General features: G+C 48.4%; 1 protein-coding gene across 4 annotated transcripts; it reads right to left on the bottom strand.

Moving 5' to 3' along the window:
• Positions 1-8,967: 8,967 nt before the first annotated feature.
• Positions 8,968-18,488, bottom strand: LOC137613334 (single-minded homolog 1-like). Of its 4 annotated transcripts, none has more exons than XM_068342472.1 (12): positions 18,229-18,488; positions 17,052-17,470; positions 15,816-15,898; positions 15,619-15,708; positions 15,299-15,407; positions 14,786-14,871; positions 14,323-14,522; positions 14,043-14,149; positions 13,817-13,964; positions 11,506-11,662; positions 11,042-11,426; positions 8,968-10,642 (listed from the first exon to the last, which is right to left on the bottom strand). In XM_068342472.1, exons 2-12 carry the CDS (start codon positions 17,224-17,226, stop codon positions 9,891-9,893), a joined length of 2,292 nt encoding a protein of 763 aa, XP_068198573.1. In that variant the 5' UTR covers positions 17,227-17,470; positions 18,229-18,488; the 3' UTR covers positions 8,968-9,890. The 4 variants fall into 4 exon arrangements, with proteins under 4 accessions (XP_068198573.1, XP_068198570.1, XP_068198572.1 ...); XM_068342469.1 differs by having other exon boundaries at positions 15,299-15,403; XM_068342471.1 differs by having other exon boundaries at positions 15,299-15,403; positions 17,052-17,315.
• Positions 18,489-21,615: the final 3,127 nt, after the last annotated feature.

The following is a 21,615-nucleotide window of genomic DNA, read 5'->3' as shown; positions in this document are numbered from 1 at the left end:
TAGCACATTAATAACAGTTATCAATAATATAATCTAAGTTAGAATTGAAAGGATTTTAAATGTAGAATTAAATTGCGAATAAAAAGTGTTCACTGAGATTTAAGGTTGGTTTGATTTTGCTTTTTTTTTTTTTTTTGGGAAGTATAATAACAAAACAAAATTTGAAGTTTTAAAACGTGCTGACGTGGATCAAGGCGACGAGTATTCAGGGAAAAAAGTGCGATAATGTCAGCATGAAATTACAATAATCAGTAAGAATCAAACATTTCCAAGTTGAAATGTTCAGCTATTAATAAATTAACTCTCCTTCTAGAATCATAACTGGAGTTAGCTCCCCGCGCTAATGTTACCCCGCTAACGCTAACAAAGACAGTAACTCTACGTCGGATCATTTTTATTATCGGCTTCAGAACAAAACGTTCGCGTTACGAGGCGAACCCGAATGGGGCCTTCCTTTTGCTGACAGAATATATTTGCATTTCATCGGCTACAGTATCTCAGCTGGGGGGGTGGGTGGGCGGGGTCGTCTGACCTCTGACCTCGCGGCTCTCGAGCGGCGTCGCCTGTTGAACCATAATTGCTTGCATACCGCCGACGCCATCGCACCGCACGTCCTGATTTGTCATTTGCATCCTCCTGTTTGCAACCCCCACTTCGCTTACAGTATGGACGACCGCTGGGCGCATCATCGGCGAGGTGAGGCCGGGTCTCCCGTTGGCGGCTACCTCTGACCCCCCCCCCCGCTACCTCTACATCTTTATTTCACGGCTGACAGAAGGAGTGCCAGCGCTCCTCCAGCTCGGGTGATTTATGAGCAGCAGCTGCTGCTGCAGCTCACGACCCGCACAGCTGGGTGTCAGATGTGGTCCCCCCCCCCACCCCCAAAGAAACTTATCTGGCAACCCAACATCAGTCGAAGGCTGGGGGGACAAAGACGGAGTGGCAGATCCGAAGAAAAGGGGGGGATAGAATGAGAGAAAGCAGATGAAGAAATAGAGCCGGAGAAAAAAAAAAAAAAGGGTCAAAAAACGCACGGAAGTAGCCGTCCAATCAGACGGCTCCGTGGGAAAGTGTGACATGTGGCGAAGGCGATTGATTTGAATGCAGCGGCGAAGCCCCGCATTGATTTGTGCCGGCGCGGAAAAGCAAAATGTTTGTATTATTTCATAAGCCAATTAGCTGCAAGGAGACTCCCCCCCCCTCCTGTGGCTATTGACCCCAAGTCTATAGTCGAGGGAGGGGCTCTATAATCGATCAATAACAGGCGGGTGATTGGATTACTGGAGAATCAATGCTCTGTGCTAATATATGGCAAGTGATTAGCGCGCGGCGGCTAATAGGAGGCCTCGGCGAGCCGTGGTGATGTCACGCCACACGTGTGCAGGTGGGATTCACACGTGTTCATACGTGTGCGGGGGTGGGGTGGGGTGGGGGTGTGGCGTGTTGGGGGGTCGATTCTCTTGATTCTTCAAACAGCTGAAGATCAGTGCTCCCAGATGGCGCCGGCGCTCAGAAGAGGCCGTCACCGGATTCACGCCGCAGGAAAGTGACAGCGGTCCGTTCTGATGGAGGAACAGGAAACACGTGTGTGTGTGTGTGTGTGTGTGGGGGGGGGGGCATGCGTGTGCTGCGTTCAGGTGGTTTCAACGTGACAAATACGATGGAGATGCTGCATTCAGGGACGTCAGGGAAATATGACAACCTGCTAAACAACAACATTTTAAATCAACCAATAGACACGCAGACTTTACCTGTGTGTAAGTAATGATATACAAGTTACGTAAACAACGATAAAGATCGAAAAGAAACGCAAAAATCACGAGAACACACCAGCTACGTCTTTACTCCCCCAACGAGAACGAGATGCGGTCTCACTGACGTCGCATCCATCCGCCGACACGCGGTAAAGAACGAGATACGCTCTCCATCCGCCTCGCATCTCCGATAACTCTCGTCTGGAGGTACGCCTGTCGTTAAATCTGGACACCAACCCTTAAATCCAACTGACATTTAAATTTTCATTTAAATGCATTCATTATTTCGCAACTTTAAAAAAAAAAGTATAATATATTAGTCTTAAAGGATCTGCGCATAAATGTTAAACAATAAAAACCTGTTTCCAGCTTTACTTAAAGACTATTTCTTCAAATTTATCGCCTCCTTTCCCCCAACCTTAAAGCAACACTTAATCCCCAAGGTTTTTTTTTCTCCCACCCCCCCCCCCACCTCAAACACGCTGGCAGAATTGGAGACCCTATAAACAGCCGACAAGAAAAGGCGTCCAGCTTGTAAAAGTTGTCCATTGTTCCCTCGGCTGAGAGGAGGAACGTGAGCGGCAGACTAATCTGGTTAGCCGCTGAGCTCCACGAGCAGAAAGTAATGATGTAACGATAACCATGAACCTTTTCACAACTAATTATCCGTGTTTAGCAACACGTGTCGAGCCATTTGCTTTAATTGAGTGAGAGGTAGCCACCAATCAGCCGCCGCCGCCGCCGCCGCCGCCGCTCCTCGCTCCATCGTCCGATCTCTCCGAGACCTTTTTGTAATTTAAATTAAAAAAAATCAGGTTTTAGGAGAGAGCGCCTCCGAACGAGACGAGTAGCGCCTGGAGTCCTCCGGAGGCGACTGTTTGGTTTGGTTTTAGCCGCTTTGTCGCGCGTCTGCTGCTCAAACACGACTTCATCTGGGCCCGGCGACTCGCTCTGGGGTGGGGGGGGCTCTGGTAAAGTTCCTGTTTGCTCAGGAGTTTAAGAGGCTTTTATGTGACGAGTTGTAAAACAGCCATGATGGCGCATAAGGAGGGGGGAGGGAAGGGTAGTAAAAGGACGAGGGTAATAATGAATCGGGCATCGCTAATCAATAATCTATTGGTTCCCCCCCCCCATTTTTTAAATCAGGAGTCTTTTTATTTTGTTTTAAAGGTGCGTTCGAACGCTAAACCCTCGTCTTCCTCGACGGGGACGGGTACGTTTACCGCCGTCGTCGCCTGTTTAAGACGCCCCCCCCCCCCGTCCCAGAGGGCTTGTCTTTTACCCATCATGCCTGTCCGGAGCGCTAATCACCACACAAAGCTGAGGGGGTGCGCTTGTTAGCCCCCTGTCCCCGTCTTCTGCCGCGTCCCCCCTTTGACATCCGCATGGGCTCTTAATTCCCCCCCCATTATGTTCTTATGTTTCTATAGCCCCCTAATGAGACAAGAAAGGGGAGTATCAGGTTGTGAGCATTGATGCGCCGCACGCCGCGTGTGTTCAATGCGTGTGAATGCGTGTGCGGCGCACACGGAACCATCTGCCCATCACAGGGGGGGGGGGCCCAACGCGGCGCGTAATAACAGAATCATGACCGTGGAGATCAGGGCCCCGGCGGGGGGCCTGGTATTCATGGGGCTTTAAAGGCAGCCATCCAACGCCGATCAGCCACGCCCAACTCATAACCCCCCCACCATCGCTTCTTTATGCACATCCCGAACTCTTACGGACCCCCCCCCCCTCCAATCCCGTCGTCGTGGGCCTCCAGGTTGCCAGGGGTGACGTGGTCGCCGGGGTCAGAGGTGCTTGTTGGAGGTGAGGTTCAGACAGCGGGCCCATCTGATAGGACCATCTGGAGGAGTGACCTGACATAATTAGTTATTAATTCATCTTCAGGGTGGGGGGGCGGGGTGTGTGTGTGTGTATGGGTGGGGTGGGGGGGCATTTAAACACAGATCTCTGCTGTTCTCTCCAGGAGACACCTTTCAGTTGTCTCGTTCCGCGCTTCCTCTGGTCTTAAAAACAGGACAGCGTCTAAGGCCGCGAGTAGCCCCGCCCATGAGGTCACAGGTTGCTCCGCCTCCAGGTTACAGGTGGTTTGGGTGTCTGAGTAGAGGCAGTAAAGTTCCACATAGTCTCTTCTGTTTGTCTTCACCCGCTGGCCGATTCGCTAGAGATTGCCCAAAAATACTTGGGGGTACTGGGGGTAGTCTCCCCCATGTCGTCCATGTTTCTCCCCCATGTCGTCCATGTTTCTCCCCCATGTCGTCCATGTTTCTCCCCCATGTCGTCCATGTTTCTCCCCCATGTCGTCCATGTTTCTCCCCCATGTCGTCCATGTTTCTCCCCCATGTCGTCCATGTTTCTCCCCCATGTCGTCCATGTTTCTCCCCCATGTCGTCCATGTTTCTCCCCCATGTCGTTATATATTTAGAGGCAGCAGCCGCTCGATCTTTAATGAAGGCCTCTTCCCCTTCTGGTCTCTGTTCAGCATCACTCCGTCTCAAACCGCCAAGACGTCTACGTGCAGCAAAACCTGACGCGTCTCGTCTTTATTTATTTCTTTTAGCCAGAAAAAAAAAACCCCGAAACGCTGGAAGCTTCGCCCTGCGTTGTTCCCAACGGCTGTCAGGAGGCGCTTCGGAAATATTAGGGAAATGACGAAGGCGAAGTAGAAACAGACGAGGGAAGTGTTGGCGAAAAGCAAATTACAAACGGGATACATGAGGAGCGATGGAACAACACTGATGATTGATGATGTATAATGACACCGGCGAAGGATTCCTGCTTCATGTTGGAGTAATCACATCATCTGGATTATCGGCGTTACACCAGGGGTAATTATTCCCAGCGTGTTGACTGGGATTTGATGGTTTCCTCCAGGTTCTGCAGTGGAGATCCATCTGGAGTCTTTGTGAGGAGTACGTAACGCGGCGATGAAGGACTATCGTGGGCCGGAGTCGTCCTCCTCCACCTCCTTGCGGGGGGGAATCTCCTCATTGGCATGCAGGGAGCGGCTCGGATCCGTGGAGCGCCGAACACCTTCCCTCCAGGGACCCCCCCCCCCACCCCCACCCCCGGCTCCTCGCTCGCCTCCTTTCTCCTTCTTTCTCCTTGTCCGTCTCCAGGCGTTCCCAGCTGTCACAATATCTGCTCAGGGTGAGTGCGGCGGAGGATCCGCAGGAGTGGAACGCCTCGGCTGATGCGCCACTTTAGAGGCAGCAGATTTGAAAACACGCCGGCTTGGAAGGCCCCTCGTGAGAGGCGTCGAATCAATCTGAAGATCGGGTGGAATGGTTGTGGATGCGCCGGGGGGGGGGGGGATTATTCCCGCCTCCCCGCAAGGAAATCATTAAATAAAGACATATTTCCAGTTGACTTCTCGGGCTTAAATAAGCGCCTAATAAAAGCGTTTAAGACAAACACGAGGAAAGCGGCGCCCGGCGCTGAATTAGCCCTGATCCCGTCTTGGCAGATCAGCGAGGTGTTTACAACAAGAGGGATTGAGTTGCAAACAAACAAACAAACTTGTTGGCACCGGGGGGGCGTCCGTGGAGACGTTGGAACGAGTGGCGGGCCCTGGCGGCGGCCGAGGGGGCGGAGTCACGGATCCTGGGTGGATTTGGCAGCAGGAAGTGGAGCGGCGGCGGCAGCCAGACTCAAGCTGTGGGCAAATCAAGCATGAAATCAGGAACAAAGGGATTCACGGGATTGGAGGGCATTAGATTCACACTGTCTGGGCCCCCCCCTCGTGTGTGTGTGTGTGTGTGTGTGTGTGTGTGTGTGTGTGTGTGTGTGTGTGTGTGGGACAAGGCTTAGGGGATTGTAATTGTAGCCTTGTTTTAAATAGCCTCACTGCCGATGGATTAGAAAGTGTTCAATTAAGGTTTTGTTACGGTTTTGTAAAAAAAAAAAAAAAAAAAAGATTTAATTTTGATTTTTAAGAGTTAAATATGTCGGATAAAAGCGGCTTTTAAATCAGGGTAATTGTGCTTTGTGGGGTTTTTTTTATACATCTGGTAACCGGTTGCTATGGATTCCAGTCGTTTATAACTTTTAAACTCCATCATTACTTAGAATAAAGTTTATCAGTCTAGACGAAAGTGGATTTATTACAAGCAGTCAAAATATCCAAGCAATTAATTAAATAAAATAACTCATTATTAAACATAATTTAAAAAATACAGAACTGTCATATGCAAGATAAGTCATGGAATTAAATGAACGTTTTCTTAATTTAAAAAAAAAAAAATTCCATAAGTAACTTTCTTTTTAAAAAAATATTTTTTCATGCCATAAATTTAACAAGGCTACAAAAAAAATTAAAAAATAAATAAATAATTATGAGAAACTTGGACATTCAGTTTATTTAAAGCCTTATTAATTAATTAAAAAATAGATATATAAATGAATAAATAAATAATTACATAATAGATAAATAAATAAATAAACAGATTATTGAATAAATAGATGAATGAATGAATGAATGAATTTGATGTTTAAATTCTAACTAAAATAAAACCACGAAACAAAAGAACTCACTATTAATTTCTGTGAATAAAAACTCCGCTGTTAAAAGGTAAAAACACAAATTAGGGACTATTTTTTTAAAGATGACGTCATGCTGCCCCGTTAAAACGCAAACCGAGCGGAGGTTCCGTTTTGGCGCACTGATCTCCTCTGCGCCTGTAATTAGCGGCATATTTTGCGCGGGAACTGTGCGGCCGTGACACGAGCCCGTGACCTTATTTCCTGTCCGCTGTGACCCCCGCGTGCCCGGCGGCTCAGCCAATCAGATCAGCCGGTTGACCTCCATCTCCGCTCCGGAGCTCCGGTTGGCTGATTTTCCCAGGTCCTGACTCAGGTGCGCCTTTACCGCTGCGGGGGGCGGGTCGGGGGCGGGGGGGGGGGCGGTGATGAGCACAAGCTGGAATTAAACAATTATAAGTCTGCGCACACGTGGGGGGGGGGGGCATGGGGGGGGCATGGGGGGGTCATAAAGTATTCAGGAGCAGAAAACATGTTGGAACGTTTTGCTCTGGAGCGGCTTCATGAGGATGACTCTTCACTGGGTGCCAGGTTGAATTATAGAGGGGGGGGGGTAGGATGGGAGGGGGGGGGCTTTAATTGATGTATGAATATGCAATTATGCCCCCATTTCTGGCCCTGAAAATCAATCAAGTAGACGTTCAGCGGCTATTCTCAGCCTCACCACCTGTACCACCCCCCCCGTGCCCCCCCCCTCTCTGCGGCGGTGGGGTGATTTCCTCCTCACTCCCGGTGTTTTTACCTCAACGTGGAGCCAATGACGTGGCGCAGGGGAGCGACTGCATCGCCCCCCCCCAACCCCCCCACAGCTCCAAGTTTTTATTTATTTATTTTATTTATTTATTTATTTATTTAATATTCATTAGTTTATTATAATTTATTTACATATTTAACTTTAGCACGTGGTCGTGAGATTATCCGAAAAATATTTTCTTTCCAAATCCAGTTTTATTATTATTAATTATTAATTAATTATGATTATTCTGTTGTTTTATTAATTATTTGAGGGTTTTTTTTTAATGCGTCCCGATCAGAGTTCTGGTTCTGGATCAGAACCTGATCAGGAAATGAGACTTTTTTTTTTTAATGATGACAAAAGATGGTTGTGATTCATATTGATCATGAGATCAAGTTGTGATAAATATATACGTACGTGTTTCTAAGTGTTTCTAACAACAGCTCTCCTCGTATCTACAGATATTGATCAGGAGATTGATGAGATCAGAACCTCATTGATGATAGAAAACCAAAAACTGATGGGATGAGGTTCAGACTGACGGTTTGATCCTGATGCATCAAATCTGATTTTATTTCCTTCCAGCTATAAGATATTGATAAATGTCAATAATTAGCATTAGCAGTCGGGATGTTAGCCTCTGTTAGCAGCCTACACCTGATTGGGTTTTTTTTTAATATTTAAGTTTATATATTTTAAATTCATCCAAACTGATTTGGTGACGTCACAAATTAATGAGGCGTTTATTTTACTTTTATTCTTCTTCCTCTTTCTAGTTTCATATGACCCGCCCTCCCAACATTAGCTCCGCCTCCTGTTTGACCTGATGTTCTCAATTCTGAGAAAAAGCTGCAGAACTGCCTGTTTGTGTCTGGAGGATGGAGGTGTGTGTGTGTGTGTGTGTGTGTGTGGGGGGGGGGGGGGGGCAGTCTGGGGTAAAAGGCCCCCGTGTTGGTCTGCATCTGTAGATAACTCTACACGTGTTCGCCTTCAGGGCCCGTCAGGCAAAAGTGTTTGTGGAGGTAGCTCAGCATTAGACACACACACACACACACACACACACACACACACACACACACACACACACTGTATTAGCGCGACCTCCTGCAGCGGCGGCGCGGGGGCACCTGGCAGACCATCACATGGCGGTGTCAGCGGTGACTGATGGCGGTCGCTCCAGGTCTGGGGATCAGGCGGGCTAACTAGCGCTGCGGCTACATGTGAGCGGCTAAACCGCGCTAAAACACACGGCGGAGAAATTTCCTTCGGGCAGAGGTCAGGACGGCTAAGCGCGCGAGTTCAGCTACTCCCAACGACAGAAACGTGCCGCCACAAGCGTGTTTAGAGGGAGACAGCTCGCCGCTAACGCTAGCAGTTAGCTCTGGTAATGATCAAAACGCTTCAAATAACGGCTTCCTGTTAGCTCACCGCTAGCAGACAAAAGCTAGCTGTTGTAAATTTAAATCAGGAAATACCTAAACAAAAATGTTGGTCTTTAAATGAACCTGATTGTGTATATATATACAACACGTACACATCCGCCACTGAAAATAGTCCCCATCAAAAATCCACTGGTTTCAGGAGACATCAAAGCAGCAGATGTTTCCAGAACAAACCAGACATTTAAGAGGCTTTGATGTCTTTAAATGTTGGGGTTTTTGGGGGGATTTTCATGGGATTTAAGAAAAATAAAACGAGACAGCAGAACCGAAAAGGATTTAAAGCTCAAAAGCGAAGGAAGTATTTTTTTTAAATTTCATTTGACTTCAAGTTTTTCATTAAATCTGTAATTTAAACGAGATAAAAGGCGTCACTGCTAATTTAAAATAATTCAGTAATTTTAGAATTTATTTGACACATTAGAGGTGAGTTGCATGTCTTTGTGTAGACGAACAAAAAACAACAACAGAGACAAATTTGTTTGCAGCTGTATTCAGAATTAAGAGACGCTTTTTTTTTTTTTTCTTCCTTAAACCAATTAATAAATAATCTCGTCACTTCTTATCCCAAAGATCATTGTGTGTGTGAGATATTTACATCATAAATTAAATAAGTAACAAAAGACATTCAACACTTTTTCTGTTTTTTTTTTTTTTTTTTTTATGTCCGTATGAATTATTTCCACCCTTGGGTGTCGGGTCTGGAACAGACGTCAGGGTTCAGCGTAAAAACAGGAAAAATACTCCGATGTGAACGTCGATGCCTGCATTGGGTGGGGGTGGGGGTGTCGTCGCTCTAAGCCGAGGCATTTACATTTACATTAAAACTGCGTCCTCACCGGCGTATTTTACATGTTTTAGGCGTCAGAATATGCCCCCCCCCCCCAACTTCCTGTTTGTTCCCCCTTGAATCCGAACGCCGACACTCGTTTTTACTGCAACGGGAAAAAACTCACATACAGAAAAAGACAAATAAATACCAGGAAACACTGACAGCTTACAACAGTGAAACACTCTCCTTTCCCACGGGGGGCCAAACGTAGCGCTCGGGGTATTCAGGTGTGGGGAGGAGGAGGGGGTGGGTAAATGGGGTGGGCAATGCCTTCGGAAACGGCGTTGGGGACAGATTAACTCTGGTGGCCAGTGGTGCATGAGGCGTTTGAAGTTTAACCCGACTCCGCCTCGGCGGAAAGGGAACCTCAGTTCCCTGCCGTTAAAATAACACTATATTCCTACGTAATGGAGCAAACCTCTGCCCCCGCAGTGGTGGTGGTGGTGGTGGTTGGGGGGGGGCAGACCCCGTTCCTTCCTATCGTCCTGGGGGAGGGTATCTTTGACTCTTGACTCTCCGGCCGGTTCTGCCGCCCGGTGGTAACTTCCTCAGTCGGACGTGGGGCCGACCGGCGCCCGGTGCGGTCAGCTCCCGTTGGTGATGATGACCGAGGTGGCCTTGTGTCCCTGCATCTGCTCGGCCTGCATCCTCACGTGGGACGCCACGTCGTACTGGACCCCCCCGCAGGCCAGTCCGGAGTAACTCCGCAGGTTGTCGGGGTCGTACAGGTGCTCCAGGGAGTAGCCGGTCAGAGCGTAGGTGGTCTGCATGTCCAGAGGCTGCCTGTCCTGGGCGGGGTAGATCAGGGGGCTGCCCTGGGGCTGTGACGGGTGGGGGGACAGGTCAGCCTGCATGTAGTCTTTGGTGAGGGGGAGGCCCGACCTGGGGATCCCGTCCGAACTGGGGCTGCTGAGGCGGGACAGCGACGCGGGGCTGGTGGTGTTCTCGTCGTTGTCCCGCGGGTTGAGGACTTTGACCACGTCCCGGTGGTGGAGGCGTTCAGAGGGGGGGTCGATGCTGGGGGCGCCGGGACCGCGGCACACCACGCTGGGCATGGAGAGCTGCGGGTGGTGCTGGAGCGACGCGGCGAAACACGGGCTGTGGGCTTTGGCGAGGCCCGACACGTCCAGCGGCGGCGGCGGCGGCTTATGATGCTGCAAACGACTCTCCTCCTCCTTGATCATCTGCTGCGTGGCGCGGATCAGCGTCTCCATCTTGCTGGGCTCCCGAGGGGTCGCTCGGAAGTGGTCGCCGTGGTAACGCTCTCCCGAATCGCTGGTGGACCCGCCTCCGTCGGGCGAACTCACCACGCTGTCTTCATCCCAGTGACCCCGTCCTGCAAAGGAGAGTTCAAAGGTCACATTTCAAAATGATGAAATCAATGAATCACAGAACGTTAGTCAGTAGGTCGGTTACGCAAGGTTTCAACCCCGAGACTCTTCTCGTTTATTTTAAAACCAGGAGTTTCCTGCGCGACATTCGAGAACCACGTTCGCGCAATCGTCCGCCGCTAGACTTGAGAGTCTTGGCAGAAACTTGGCGACCGTTCATTCCCTCGTTTGATACGAAACAACTTGCAATCTTGTTGAGTTTCGGAGCAGATGGTAGCAATCGACTCTCTGGCAAGAGGCGCCGTAAACAACTTCACACGTTCTGCAACAAACATTTTTGAAGCGGCTACCAGGAAGAAGCCGGGGCCAGACAGACGGCGGCGATCTCGACCTTGACGCCTCACCGTGAATCGCTCCGTGGTAGGACGTGATTTCATAGCCGTCGCTGTTCTCCGCCGACGATTTGGGCAGCGACAGCACGGACCGCGTTGCGTCCCACCACACCTCCCTCCCCGACTGGGGGGTTCCCAGGAAGTAGCGTCCGCTCTGGCATCGGACGCGGTCGCAGGTGGTGGTGTGAGGGTGCGTCTGGGCGTGGGCGAGGTCGTCCTCCGACAGGCCGAGGCTGTAGCACAGGGAGCCCGAGTCCGGGTAGAGTCGGTAGGCGCAGGACGCCTCGGCGCCCTCGCCGGGATCCAGCAGCTGTGGCGAGGCGGAGTCCGTCAGCGGACTCCCTCCCCATTGGCTGTCCTGGTCCGACTCCGAGCGCTCCGGATTGAAAGCGGAAAACTGTTGGCGGGATCGAGGAAACGTCTTAGTTGGGGAACTTCAACCAGCTGAGTCGGTGTTGGGCAGGGCGGGGTCGTACCTGTGGGTAGGGCGACACTCTGGCTTTGGCCTTCGCCGGCGGGAGGCGGGACTTGGAGCTCTTCCTGTCCTCAGTGTGGCTGTCGGCGTAGGGGAACGCCGGCTTGGTGGGGCTCATCTGGTCCAGAGACAGCTGCATCCCCTTAAACTCCGTGTCCCTTTGGACGGAGAGACAACACATGTTGGTGATGTAATAAACGCTTCAACCCATATTTATCAAGAGTGAACCTTTTTTTAGCTACGCTAGCCACTCTGCTAAGTACACCGCTACAGTCCAGATGGACTTACGCCAACCAACACTTGGATTGCTATTATTTTTCAGCGTTAACAAATGACGAGCGTTAAAGGACGTTGGGGTCACTTCTGATGTCAGCAGATAAAAACCTTTAAACATCTCCACGATCGACCTCTGACGCGCTATGTGCTAGAGCTAAACTCTAGTGGACCTCGTCAGCGAAAATCAGGCTTCTAATCGTGGAATTTATCGTCATGACGACTGATCCAGTCACGAAACACAGGTTGGCGAATCAGAGGAAGATGGAGAAGTTGAGTGTGTTGGCGCTCAACCGGATCAATGCATCTTGGGATCGGTCAGGAACAGGATAAATGTCCAGAACATTGGAGATCAAGCCATACAAAAACAATGGTAGCCAATGGGTACACGCCGAACGTTAGCATGCTAACCTGCTTAGCTACGACGATGGATTGGCAAAACCTCAGGGACTTTTCCCGCTACCTAGAGGTTTTTTTCTCACCGATCATTTTGAATCTCCTCAAAACATTTCCTCTAAATAATCGGTGCACCTTAATTTCCCAGCAGCCCCGGCGGCGGGGCTGCAGCAACAGGTGACATAATCAGCTAACAGGCCACTGCAGACGTCTTGGCCAATATTGAATATAGATATCCGCTCCAGACTTACAAACACGCTTTCTATGCCATGAATGATGTCAGGTCTACGAGCAGCGACAACAACCGTCCAGATAAAGTCCTGGAGATTAAACCCTGAGAAAAATAACACGCCGTAGTGAAAGTTAATCATTCTTTTTCTGCCCCTCCCCCCTGCGAGCGTCTTTTAATAAGTAGTTACGAGGAAATTCTTCTTCGTTGCAGCTTCGCGTCGGCATTTTAACCCACTGTCCCGCGGCTGAACTCGATCCGGGAGTCGCTGTCGAGGGAATGAAAAGGCTCCTGTGTCAAGTGTTCAGCAAACACCAGCCTATTCTTAACTTATCGCATCCACAGTATGTAATAGCAGCTGCCTGGCATTTTAAAACCCCCGGTGGCCCCTCCCTGACCCGGCCGAGCCAGCCTCCTTAATGTGACTCTAAATATGACCCGTTCTTTATGTACAACACCTCGGGGGGGAAAGGCTGTGTTTGGATAGCCGCTGCACGGTGCGACTGCTATTTGCTCTCGCAGGTATGGTTGCATTGGTTGGTTCTGCATCCTATCTGAGCCAATAATGTCGGGCCTTTGTGCAAACTCAGCTGTGTTAGCCGAATTCCACCTCCGGGGTCAATGTCAGAGCGGCGACCAACCTCCAAGCGTGATTTATTTATGCATTCCTGTCGGGTTAAAAACGCTACGGGCGTAAGGCGATCGATTCCCAAATCCTTGTCTAGTTTTTTTTTTTTTTGGGGGGGGGGGTATTCCCGCCCATTTTTGATGTTCTTACTTTTTTTTTTTTTTTTTTCTCCCCCCCCTATGGTGCGTGAATCGATGTCAGGACCCACTCGACTGGCGGATCAAGCAAACCCAACAAGGAAAATCCAACGTTGTGCTCCAGCGATGAGATAGCTATTGATTCCCAGTTCACTGTCTGATCGATTTTGCCTTCCTTGGGCCGGCCGATCGATGGCGACAGTAGAGGTTTTTCTGATGGGGTTGAACCCTGGTGTTTGTCTTGCCGTCTCAGGGGGGCCTTCGGTGTGCTTTGTGCTCTCGTAGCGTACGACTCTGCAGTCGGTTTTGTTGGGTTTTGCGCGGAGGAGAGGCGACAGGAGGGATAAAGACGAGGATTTCTCCGAGAGACGGAGAGCCATCCAATCCAATCGCAGAGTGAGCTTCAAGCACGGATCACAAGAGCGAACGATATGATTTTCCTTTAATCTGGTTAAATATTCAACGCCGTTCCTTCTGCAAACACCCTCAAAAAACTCAGCGACTTTTACAACCTTGTGTTAAGATGTACCTGGAATTATATGGATTTCAACCCAAAATGCAATCAATGCAAAAAAACCCACAAAAAACTAAACAATATTTGAGCTTTTCCGACAAGAAAAAGTTTCAGAATTTGAATATTTCCACTCACGTGAGGACGTAGTTGACGCTGACGATGCAGTGAGGCCTGGACGAGCGGCTGTTGTGGACGATGGTGGCGTAGCTCTGGACCCACACCCAGCCGCCGTGCTTCGCCAGGAAGCGATAATACTTGGTGGTGACTTGGCCTTTTACCAGCACTGGAGCAGACGGGAAAAGCAGATTAAAAATGCCCCGACCGGTACGAGGTCATCCCCGACGGCGGCCCGGTGACTCACGGAGGTGGTGAGCGCAGCGGAGGTGGAAGATGTCGCAGCTGTGGACGTGATGGTACAGCGTCTTCTCGATCAGGTCCTGGGGCTCGTAACCCGTCAGCTCCGCCACCCTGGAGAGGAATTAACCAGTCGGGTTAAGAACGCGCAGAACGAGCCAGGAATTATTCCCCGTTTCTCCTCCGGTAATGCGTCTGAGAACTAATTAAATCAGCCTCACGGAAAGAATGATTAAGCATGCAGATGATGAATTACAGGACACGTGGGCGGCGGCCCAGCTGCGTACCTGGAGTCCAGGAAGATGAGCTTCATGTCCAGACTGGCTCTGAACATGAACATGTTGCTGTGCAGCTTGATTTCCGTCACGGCGCTGGGGGGCAAGGAGTGACCCACCGCCACCAGCCCCACGTTCTGGAAGCAGCCCTCAAAGGGGGACATGTCCAGACTGTACTGACGGATCTTCAGGTAGCCGCTGCAGTGGATCACCTGTGGGGGGGTGTGGGATGGTGGGTGGGGGGGGGGTTAAATCATCCTGAAATCTACAGATGTCCATTTATTTGCATGCAAGTGAATAAAAATCCAATAATATGCAAATACAAAATTATAAGAAAATTATATATATTTTATCCACAAATAAAAAATTTAAAAAGTCAAAAAAATATCAAAAAAGTCAATTGAATATTTTTTTTCATCACATTTCTTCATGAATAATTTTATTGTAATTTTATCCATCATGATGACATTCATACCTTGTACCCGCCGCTGGTGAGGCCCGCGTTCCGTTTAGCCAGCACACACTTCATCCGCAGAAAGAAAGAACGCTCCACCTCATATTCTGAAGGAGATTAAAAAAGAAAGAAAGAAACAGAATAAAGAAAAAGCCCTTATTTTAAAATGCAAATGCATTCTATAATAATCATGTCCGGTGACAGCAGAATAAATGCATTAACGCGTCCGCAAGGAGTCCATTCCCATCAGGTGACGCGCACTGAGTCCCATCTGCGTGACTTTAACGCGCATCCGGTGCGTTTAGAATAAACCTGCGCGCTGATTACACACACACACACACACACACACACACACACACACACACACACACACACACACACACACACACACACACACACACACACACACACACACGCACACAGAGACAACGTCGTCATTTAATTGCAAATTGGCCGCACACACTCTCTCACACACACTCTCTCACACACACTCACACAGGCCGCGTTTGGGGAGGCTTTACGCAGGGAGTTTACCTTGGACGAAGTGGGAGTGATAGGGCTGGTGGGGCGTCAGCACCGCCGTCATCTCGTCGTGGTCGGCGGGGTGGACGTACTCATAAATACTGTTCCCGGTCAACTCTACCTGTTGAGAATCACTCAGGTAATTAACGGGTAACGGCTGCCTGGAGGAGCGTGCGTTTTATCCAGGGACGCACAACAGGATGCCTCTGTTAGTGTGTGTGTGTGTGTGTGTGTGTGTGTGTGTGTGTGTGTGTGTGTGTGTGTGTGTGTGTGTGTGTGTGTGTAATCATCTTAAAGGCTAGAAAATAAAAGTGAGTTTTGTTCAGGCGGACCTGAGACAGTCCCAGATGGACCGACGCCGTCTCCGAGATGTACATGATCTTTCCGTCCGGAGCCACGACGAAGATGAACCCGTCTAATGTCTGGGGGGGGGGGAAGAAAAAAAAAGAAAAAAAAAGACAAGCCGCCGTTAACTTCCGGGATGTGTTGCGTGTGTGTGAACACGTGATGACGCAGGTGAGGGTGTTACCTGCAGCAAATGAGATCCCAGCTCCCGCCCGACGTTGTCCAGAGACCTGGTTCTGCTGGCGTGACCCCACGCCTCCCCCAGACCTGCACGGCATCACCATCATCATTATAATTTTATTATCATTATTGTTGTTATTATTTTTACGGGGTGCGTTCCCCTTAGAATTTGCGTGCGTCACGTGGTCAGGCTGCGGAAAAGCGCGTCAACAATCTGTTGTTTACATGTTTACTCCTTTTGGAATTACATTTTAATTTTTTTTTTCCTCCTCTTGAATGATTTTTTAAAAAAAACATATTTTTATTATTACTAATAAATAAATTTAAAGAAAAAAAAAATCACCGCGCTCTAAATTGAACCGTAAATATTTCCCTCTCTGGTATTTTTAACCGTCTCGTTGAAATGTATTCCGGTTCATCAGGGATGTCAGGCGGCTCCGGTGTCATCAATAAATCCTGGCTGCTGGGAGTGAAAATGAAAAGAATCTCCACTGTGCGTTAATATCACCCGCACGGAAAGAGATGACGGATCTGCGGGGATTTATCACAAAGAAGATTTTTTTTTAACCAGCTACAGAATATATATATATATTTTTTTTTAAAAGAAAGAAATCCCGTATTTTTGTATTTTTATTTTCCAGCCTGTCTTTTCGTTTCTCTAACCTGTCTGCCAGGCAGCTGCTTGATGTCACGCCGCATCATTAGCAGCGTTTTTGTCCCTCCTGCTGACACCTTGAAGGTGATTAGAAGCCGATTTTTTTTCTAATTGGTGCGTCCTGCTCTCAGTCACGCACCCGAAGGAGCCCAAAGGAGACGTGGAGAGAAAGAAGATGGTAGGAAAAAAAAAAAAAAAAAAGACCCCAATCATTTGATGGAAAATTACTCCTGCTCCTGTAACGTGTCTGGATGTATAATAAAATGATCCATCAGTAGGAATAAAAGCAGTCATATATACTGTATATATATCGTGTATTATTTTATAAGAGATTCTTGTATTTTACTCGCCTCAAATAAAATATTTTAATATGGAAAATTTATTAAGAAGATTGTGTATTAAATATCTCATTATTATTATTATTATTATTATTATTATTATTATTGTATTATATTTACATTTTCTTTGTACACCATAATAAAAAAACACCTTTTTTTTTTTTTTTTAAACCTTTTTTCTATTCTGACGCACAGATATTGTCGCCCTGAGCTGAAACGCGCACCGGGGTGCGTTCGGTTCTCTCACCCTGAGGGAACACGATCCTCATCTTCAGGTAGCTGGTGGTCAGCCGGATGATGGACGCCTTGTCCAGCTGGGACGTGATGGCGGACGGCAGCGGCAGCATCTTGGCCAGCTCGTAGAACTCGCTGTTCTCCTTTTCCCGCCTCGTCCGCGCGGCCGTCTTGGACTTCTCCTTCATCTCGGCTCCTCTTCTCTCTGGATCCTTCCGGTTCGGACGCGGCGCGCATTCAAAGGGACAGTTTGACGGATTCCTCTCCTCTCGGCCTCCTTTTCATTGCAGATCAATTAAAATGAAAATAAAACACAAACGGAGCTGGAGGTGTCCGGAGACGCGCGGATGAATCCTCCCCGTGACGCGCGGACATGGATCAGCTCTAGCTGGGGAGACGTCCACGCGTCAGCCGCGGGGTTTCATCCATGACCTGTGGAAAAAAAACACACACCGGGGGGGGAAAAAACACGTCAGTTCTGGAGGCTTTCTGATCCGCAGAGGCCTCCAATCCGAACCGACCAACCCCCGACGGGATGCGACTAATCCCTGAAATCCAGGCCCTTCTCCGGTGAAAACCACCCACCGGATTTATTTTAAAATCCACGCAACAACCGGGATAATCACGGATGATATTTAGCTTTTATTATAGGAACAGGAATTCGGTGATGACATCATCAAGAGGAAAAAAACGCAGCGCAAGAAAACGGAACACAAAGACGAAAAAAAATCTCCTGGGTGCAAAATTAAATGGAATTTAATAATAAATATATTAATAAATATAAATAAAAATCATCCATAATTGTAGATTGAAAATAAAGACGTGGTTTCGTGATTTATTTAATTTTATTAAACGTGAGGAAAGAAATAAAATAAAATAAAATAAAACCACTAGAATGATTTGAAGGGCAACACAAACACGTCACGTGGAATTGTTTTCACCCACGGACACTTCAGTGTGTGTGTGTGTCCTAAAATAAACCAACACACACGTGAAATAATTCCGTGTGTTGCGTTTTACTGTTGGGACCGATAAAAGACGCGTCATGTCAGGTTTGCGCGCAAAGAGGAAATGGAATCTGAGCTGAAGCGTGGGATTAAATCTGTGGAATAATCTCACTTCGGTGGGAAGATTTAATAATAATAATAATAATTTAAAAAAACAGGTGTAAAGAACTTTAAATATTTTACCATCCAGCTCAGGCTGACGGACTTGTTGCGGTGCGTTCGCGGTTATTCCTCCCCGCGCTGAGGCGCACTGTATTTCCTCTACGTGGAATCGATCCCGTGGCCTTCCAAGGCAGCCTGCTGGGACTTTCACCTGTCCGGGTGAAGCGGGTTCACCAGTCGTCCCAGTTAAAGTTCGGTCCCAGCTCCTCGTGGATTTCCACCTGGAAAGGCGAGCGGGCCGTGCGCTGCATACACCTCTCCAAATTATAAGGACGCGCAACGAGTGGCTTTCGTGCCCAACAAGCCTCCTCTCCTCCACTATCTCAATGTCCCTCTCCGGAGTCGCTCGGGACCCGCCCACCTTGAGCCAGCCTGGCTCTGATTGGACAAAAACAACCCGAATCCGTTCGTGATTGGCCGGTATCCACCGGGCGTCGCCTCGGTTTTTACGCGTCGCGCCGCCGTCCGTTACGCGCGCGTAAGGTGTGATCTTGTTGTGTTTTTGTCATTAACGCGTGGATCACGGATCAAGCCGCGATAAATGAATGAATCCGCATATAAAACAGCATCGGGAGAGGTTTTTTTTTTTTTTTTACCCCCGCAGGTGAGAGGATAAATAAAAGCTGCTAACGCCTTGATGTTAAAGAACATAAAGGAGATCGTTATTTATTTGAGTTCCACGTTCACGTCGACCCGGTGGGGAAGAAAATGTTTGATAAACTATTTATATCTCCAAAACAATAAATAAATTTAATCAAATTATCATCTGCTGAAAATACTTTCCCCTCCACTGTTCAATGGAGTCATTGATGATTGATGGAGACCCGGTGGCGCCTTTAGGAATAAAGACAAACCGCTGAGGGATAAACAGACAAATAAAACCGTTTGTCGGTTTCTCTCCCGTTGCTGTCAGTTAAGAAGTTATTGAATATAAATCCGCCTCGATTTAAACGGACCTGCTCACCTTCTGTCAGCGTTTTTTCTCTCCTCACTTCTTTTATTTCGTGAGGGTTTTTTTTTTGTTGATTATTCTTTCTTTTTTTAAACTTTAATGTGAAAATAATTTTTATTTAACTTCAAAAAACACAGGAAATGAAGATATTTAAGTGGATTGTCTTTTCATTTTAACACATTTAGTCTGGAGTAATTTCAGGCCTTTTTCTTTACTGTATTTTTTTGAATATTTTTTTTTAAAATTATGGTTTAAATCAAACATAAAAATCGGTTTGGGACGCGGCGGTTTGGTGTCCGTCAAACGCGTTTATCTGCGGATTAATTTCCGCGGTGTGAATCAGAGGAGAGCGCCGCGGCGCACGTAGTTTTTTAATTAGGCGCTCAGATGGTGGGAGAGGAGGAGGAAGAAGAGGAGGAGGAAGAGGAGGAGGAGGAGGAGGAAGGGGGGGGGGTGATAATGGTTAGAGCAGCGGGCGTGAGGACGGGGGCGGGGACGCATGACGGTGAGCTCATTACGCACATAATTAGCCCTTAAATTGATGCTGCATCCCGACATAATTGGAGATTCTCCTGCTGCTTGGGAACAGATAGATCCATTCTTACCTTACACACACCGTGTGTGTGTGTGTGTGTGTGTGTGTGTGTGTGTGTGTGTGTGTGTGTGTGTGTGTGTGTGAAGGAGGAAACTGCTACTACTTAAACGGGGCTACCTTTTTAATCCCTTGTCATCCCGGTTCCTCTTCCTCAGGAAGTCATTTTTGGTTTGGGTCTCATTTCCTCCAAGGTCAAAGGTCACCGTTGTTTGTTCTGGGCGGCTCTATCTCCAAACAAATTAACTCTTAATTTTCCCTTCACAACAGTTTGTCTCTCCTCTCACCTGCAGCTCTTCTCCTCCTCAGGTGTTTGGAAACAGTCGCTCAGGTAAATTCTCTCCTTCCTTTGGGCGTCCTCGTCCCTCAGCGCTGACTGGCAGGAATGGAGAAAGTTCTCTGAGGGTATGGCAGCAGATTTACCTCCCCCCCATCCCGGACGTCCTGTTAATGCCCCACCACAGGCTGTCACCACGGGGGGGCTCGCTTCACTGTCCTTCCACCACTCCCCTTCTTTCCATATTTATTGTGTTTTGCATAAATCAGACTCCCCCATTGGAAGCCGGGCCTGAAATTCTCCCCATGATGAAGAAAATATTTGAAAAAAGAGTAGACGACGGGTTATTGAAGGTTATTTAGAGGAAGGATGAGAGGAAGAGGTGGGACGATGGAGGAAGATGTTTGGGGGAAGACGGTGCGTCGCTTCTTCTCATTACGACGCTCCGGAACACTTCCTGTTTCCTGATGCCCCCGTTATTAAAGACGCCGACCGACCTTTACTGTTTAGTTCCTCAAGGAAATGAATGGAAATAAAGAACAGGAAGGAGAAACGTCTCTTTTACTGACTGATGTTGGCAACGAAGCTCCGCCCCTTCACAAAGTTTCATGCAAATGTGTTCGGTTAGCTTGGATCCGCTCCAAACTTCAACGGATTCTTTTGTGGCCTCTGGTTTATCCGTCCTCCAAGTTTGTTGTGGAAATCTGTCGAGTAGTTTTTGTGCGACGCGACGCGAGAAAGAAAAGAACGAAAGAAAACAGGAAAGAAAGGAACAAACGGAATCAGAAGAGTCTTGAGTCTAGCTGCTAGCCGACTCAAGTGACATCACTTGAGGTGATTTATCTGAAACACATCTAGATTTTTCCTTTATGGCTGTTTAATTTGTCTGATTCCCCGCTGCCATGGCGATCCCAGCTCTCCATCCGTACAACCTGCGCTCTGTTTTCCTTCCTCCAGGTCGTTTCATCTCGCGCTAATGCAGCAGCGCAGATTGAAATAGCCTCCTTTAGCGTCCGATCATGTATGGACTGTATGAACACACATCTATAGGTACGGGTTGGGGAGGGGGGAGAAAAAGATGTGGAAAATTCAGGCAACAAGTCGCTAAAGAAACTGTTGATATTAAACGTGTCGGGATAAGATTTGACAGAGCGGCTGCAAAAGCAAAGAGACTCCGGCCCCACGTCGGGTTACAATCTGCTCCGAGATTGAAATAGTTGGGAATCTGTAAACAGGCGGCGTGTTTGACCAAGATTTGCCGGCTTGTGTTTTCTGGAAGTCATTACTGGCTCTTTGTGTATCCGTTCCTGCTAAAGACAGACGTCTGGGTCCGGCGTTAGCTTCCTCCAGCGACGGGTTTGGCAGCCGGTCCTTCTGTTTAGCGAGCGGCGCTCGGACATGTTATGGTGTGTTTTCTCCCTCCCATTAGCGGGTGGGGGGGGGTTCTTTCCCATCATTCCCTGCTCTCGGCGTCTCTTCCTGCCAGGCCCTTCACCGAGCCCATCTGCTGTGCGTGAGCATTAATTAACCGCGCCGCCGTTTCCTGTGTGTGCGCGGCGTTTGAAGGTGCTTAGAGTACACCAGTCA

This window comes from Antennarius striatus, chromosome 19 (assembly GCF_040054535.1).
Source record: "Antennarius striatus isolate MH-2024 chromosome 19, ASM4005453v1, whole genome shotgun sequence".
Classification (NCBI taxonomy): Eukaryota; Metazoa; Chordata; class Actinopteri; order Lophiiformes; family Antennariidae; genus Antennarius; species Antennarius striatus.
The sequence above is the reverse complement of the archived record's forward strand: the minus strand, read 5'-3'. Positions and strand labels throughout refer to the sequence as shown.

What these genes read in the sequence shown, in the direction of transcription:
- LOC137613334 (XM_068342469.1), bottom strand. Translation starts at nt 17,275, where the DNA reads ATGCGCGCCGCGTCCGAACCGGAAGGATCCAGAGAGAAGAGGAGCCGA. An exon ending in TGGGATCTCATTTGCTGCAG is followed by an intron (nt 15,709 to 15,815) that starts GTAACACCCTCA and finishes CCCCCCCCCCAG; the next exon opens with ACATTAGACGGGTTCATCTT. An exon ending in CCGCTGCGCTCACCACCTCC is followed by an intron (nt 13,965 to 14,042) that starts GTGAGTCACCGG and finishes CGTCTGCTCCAG; the next exon opens with TGCTGGTAAAAGGCCAAGTC.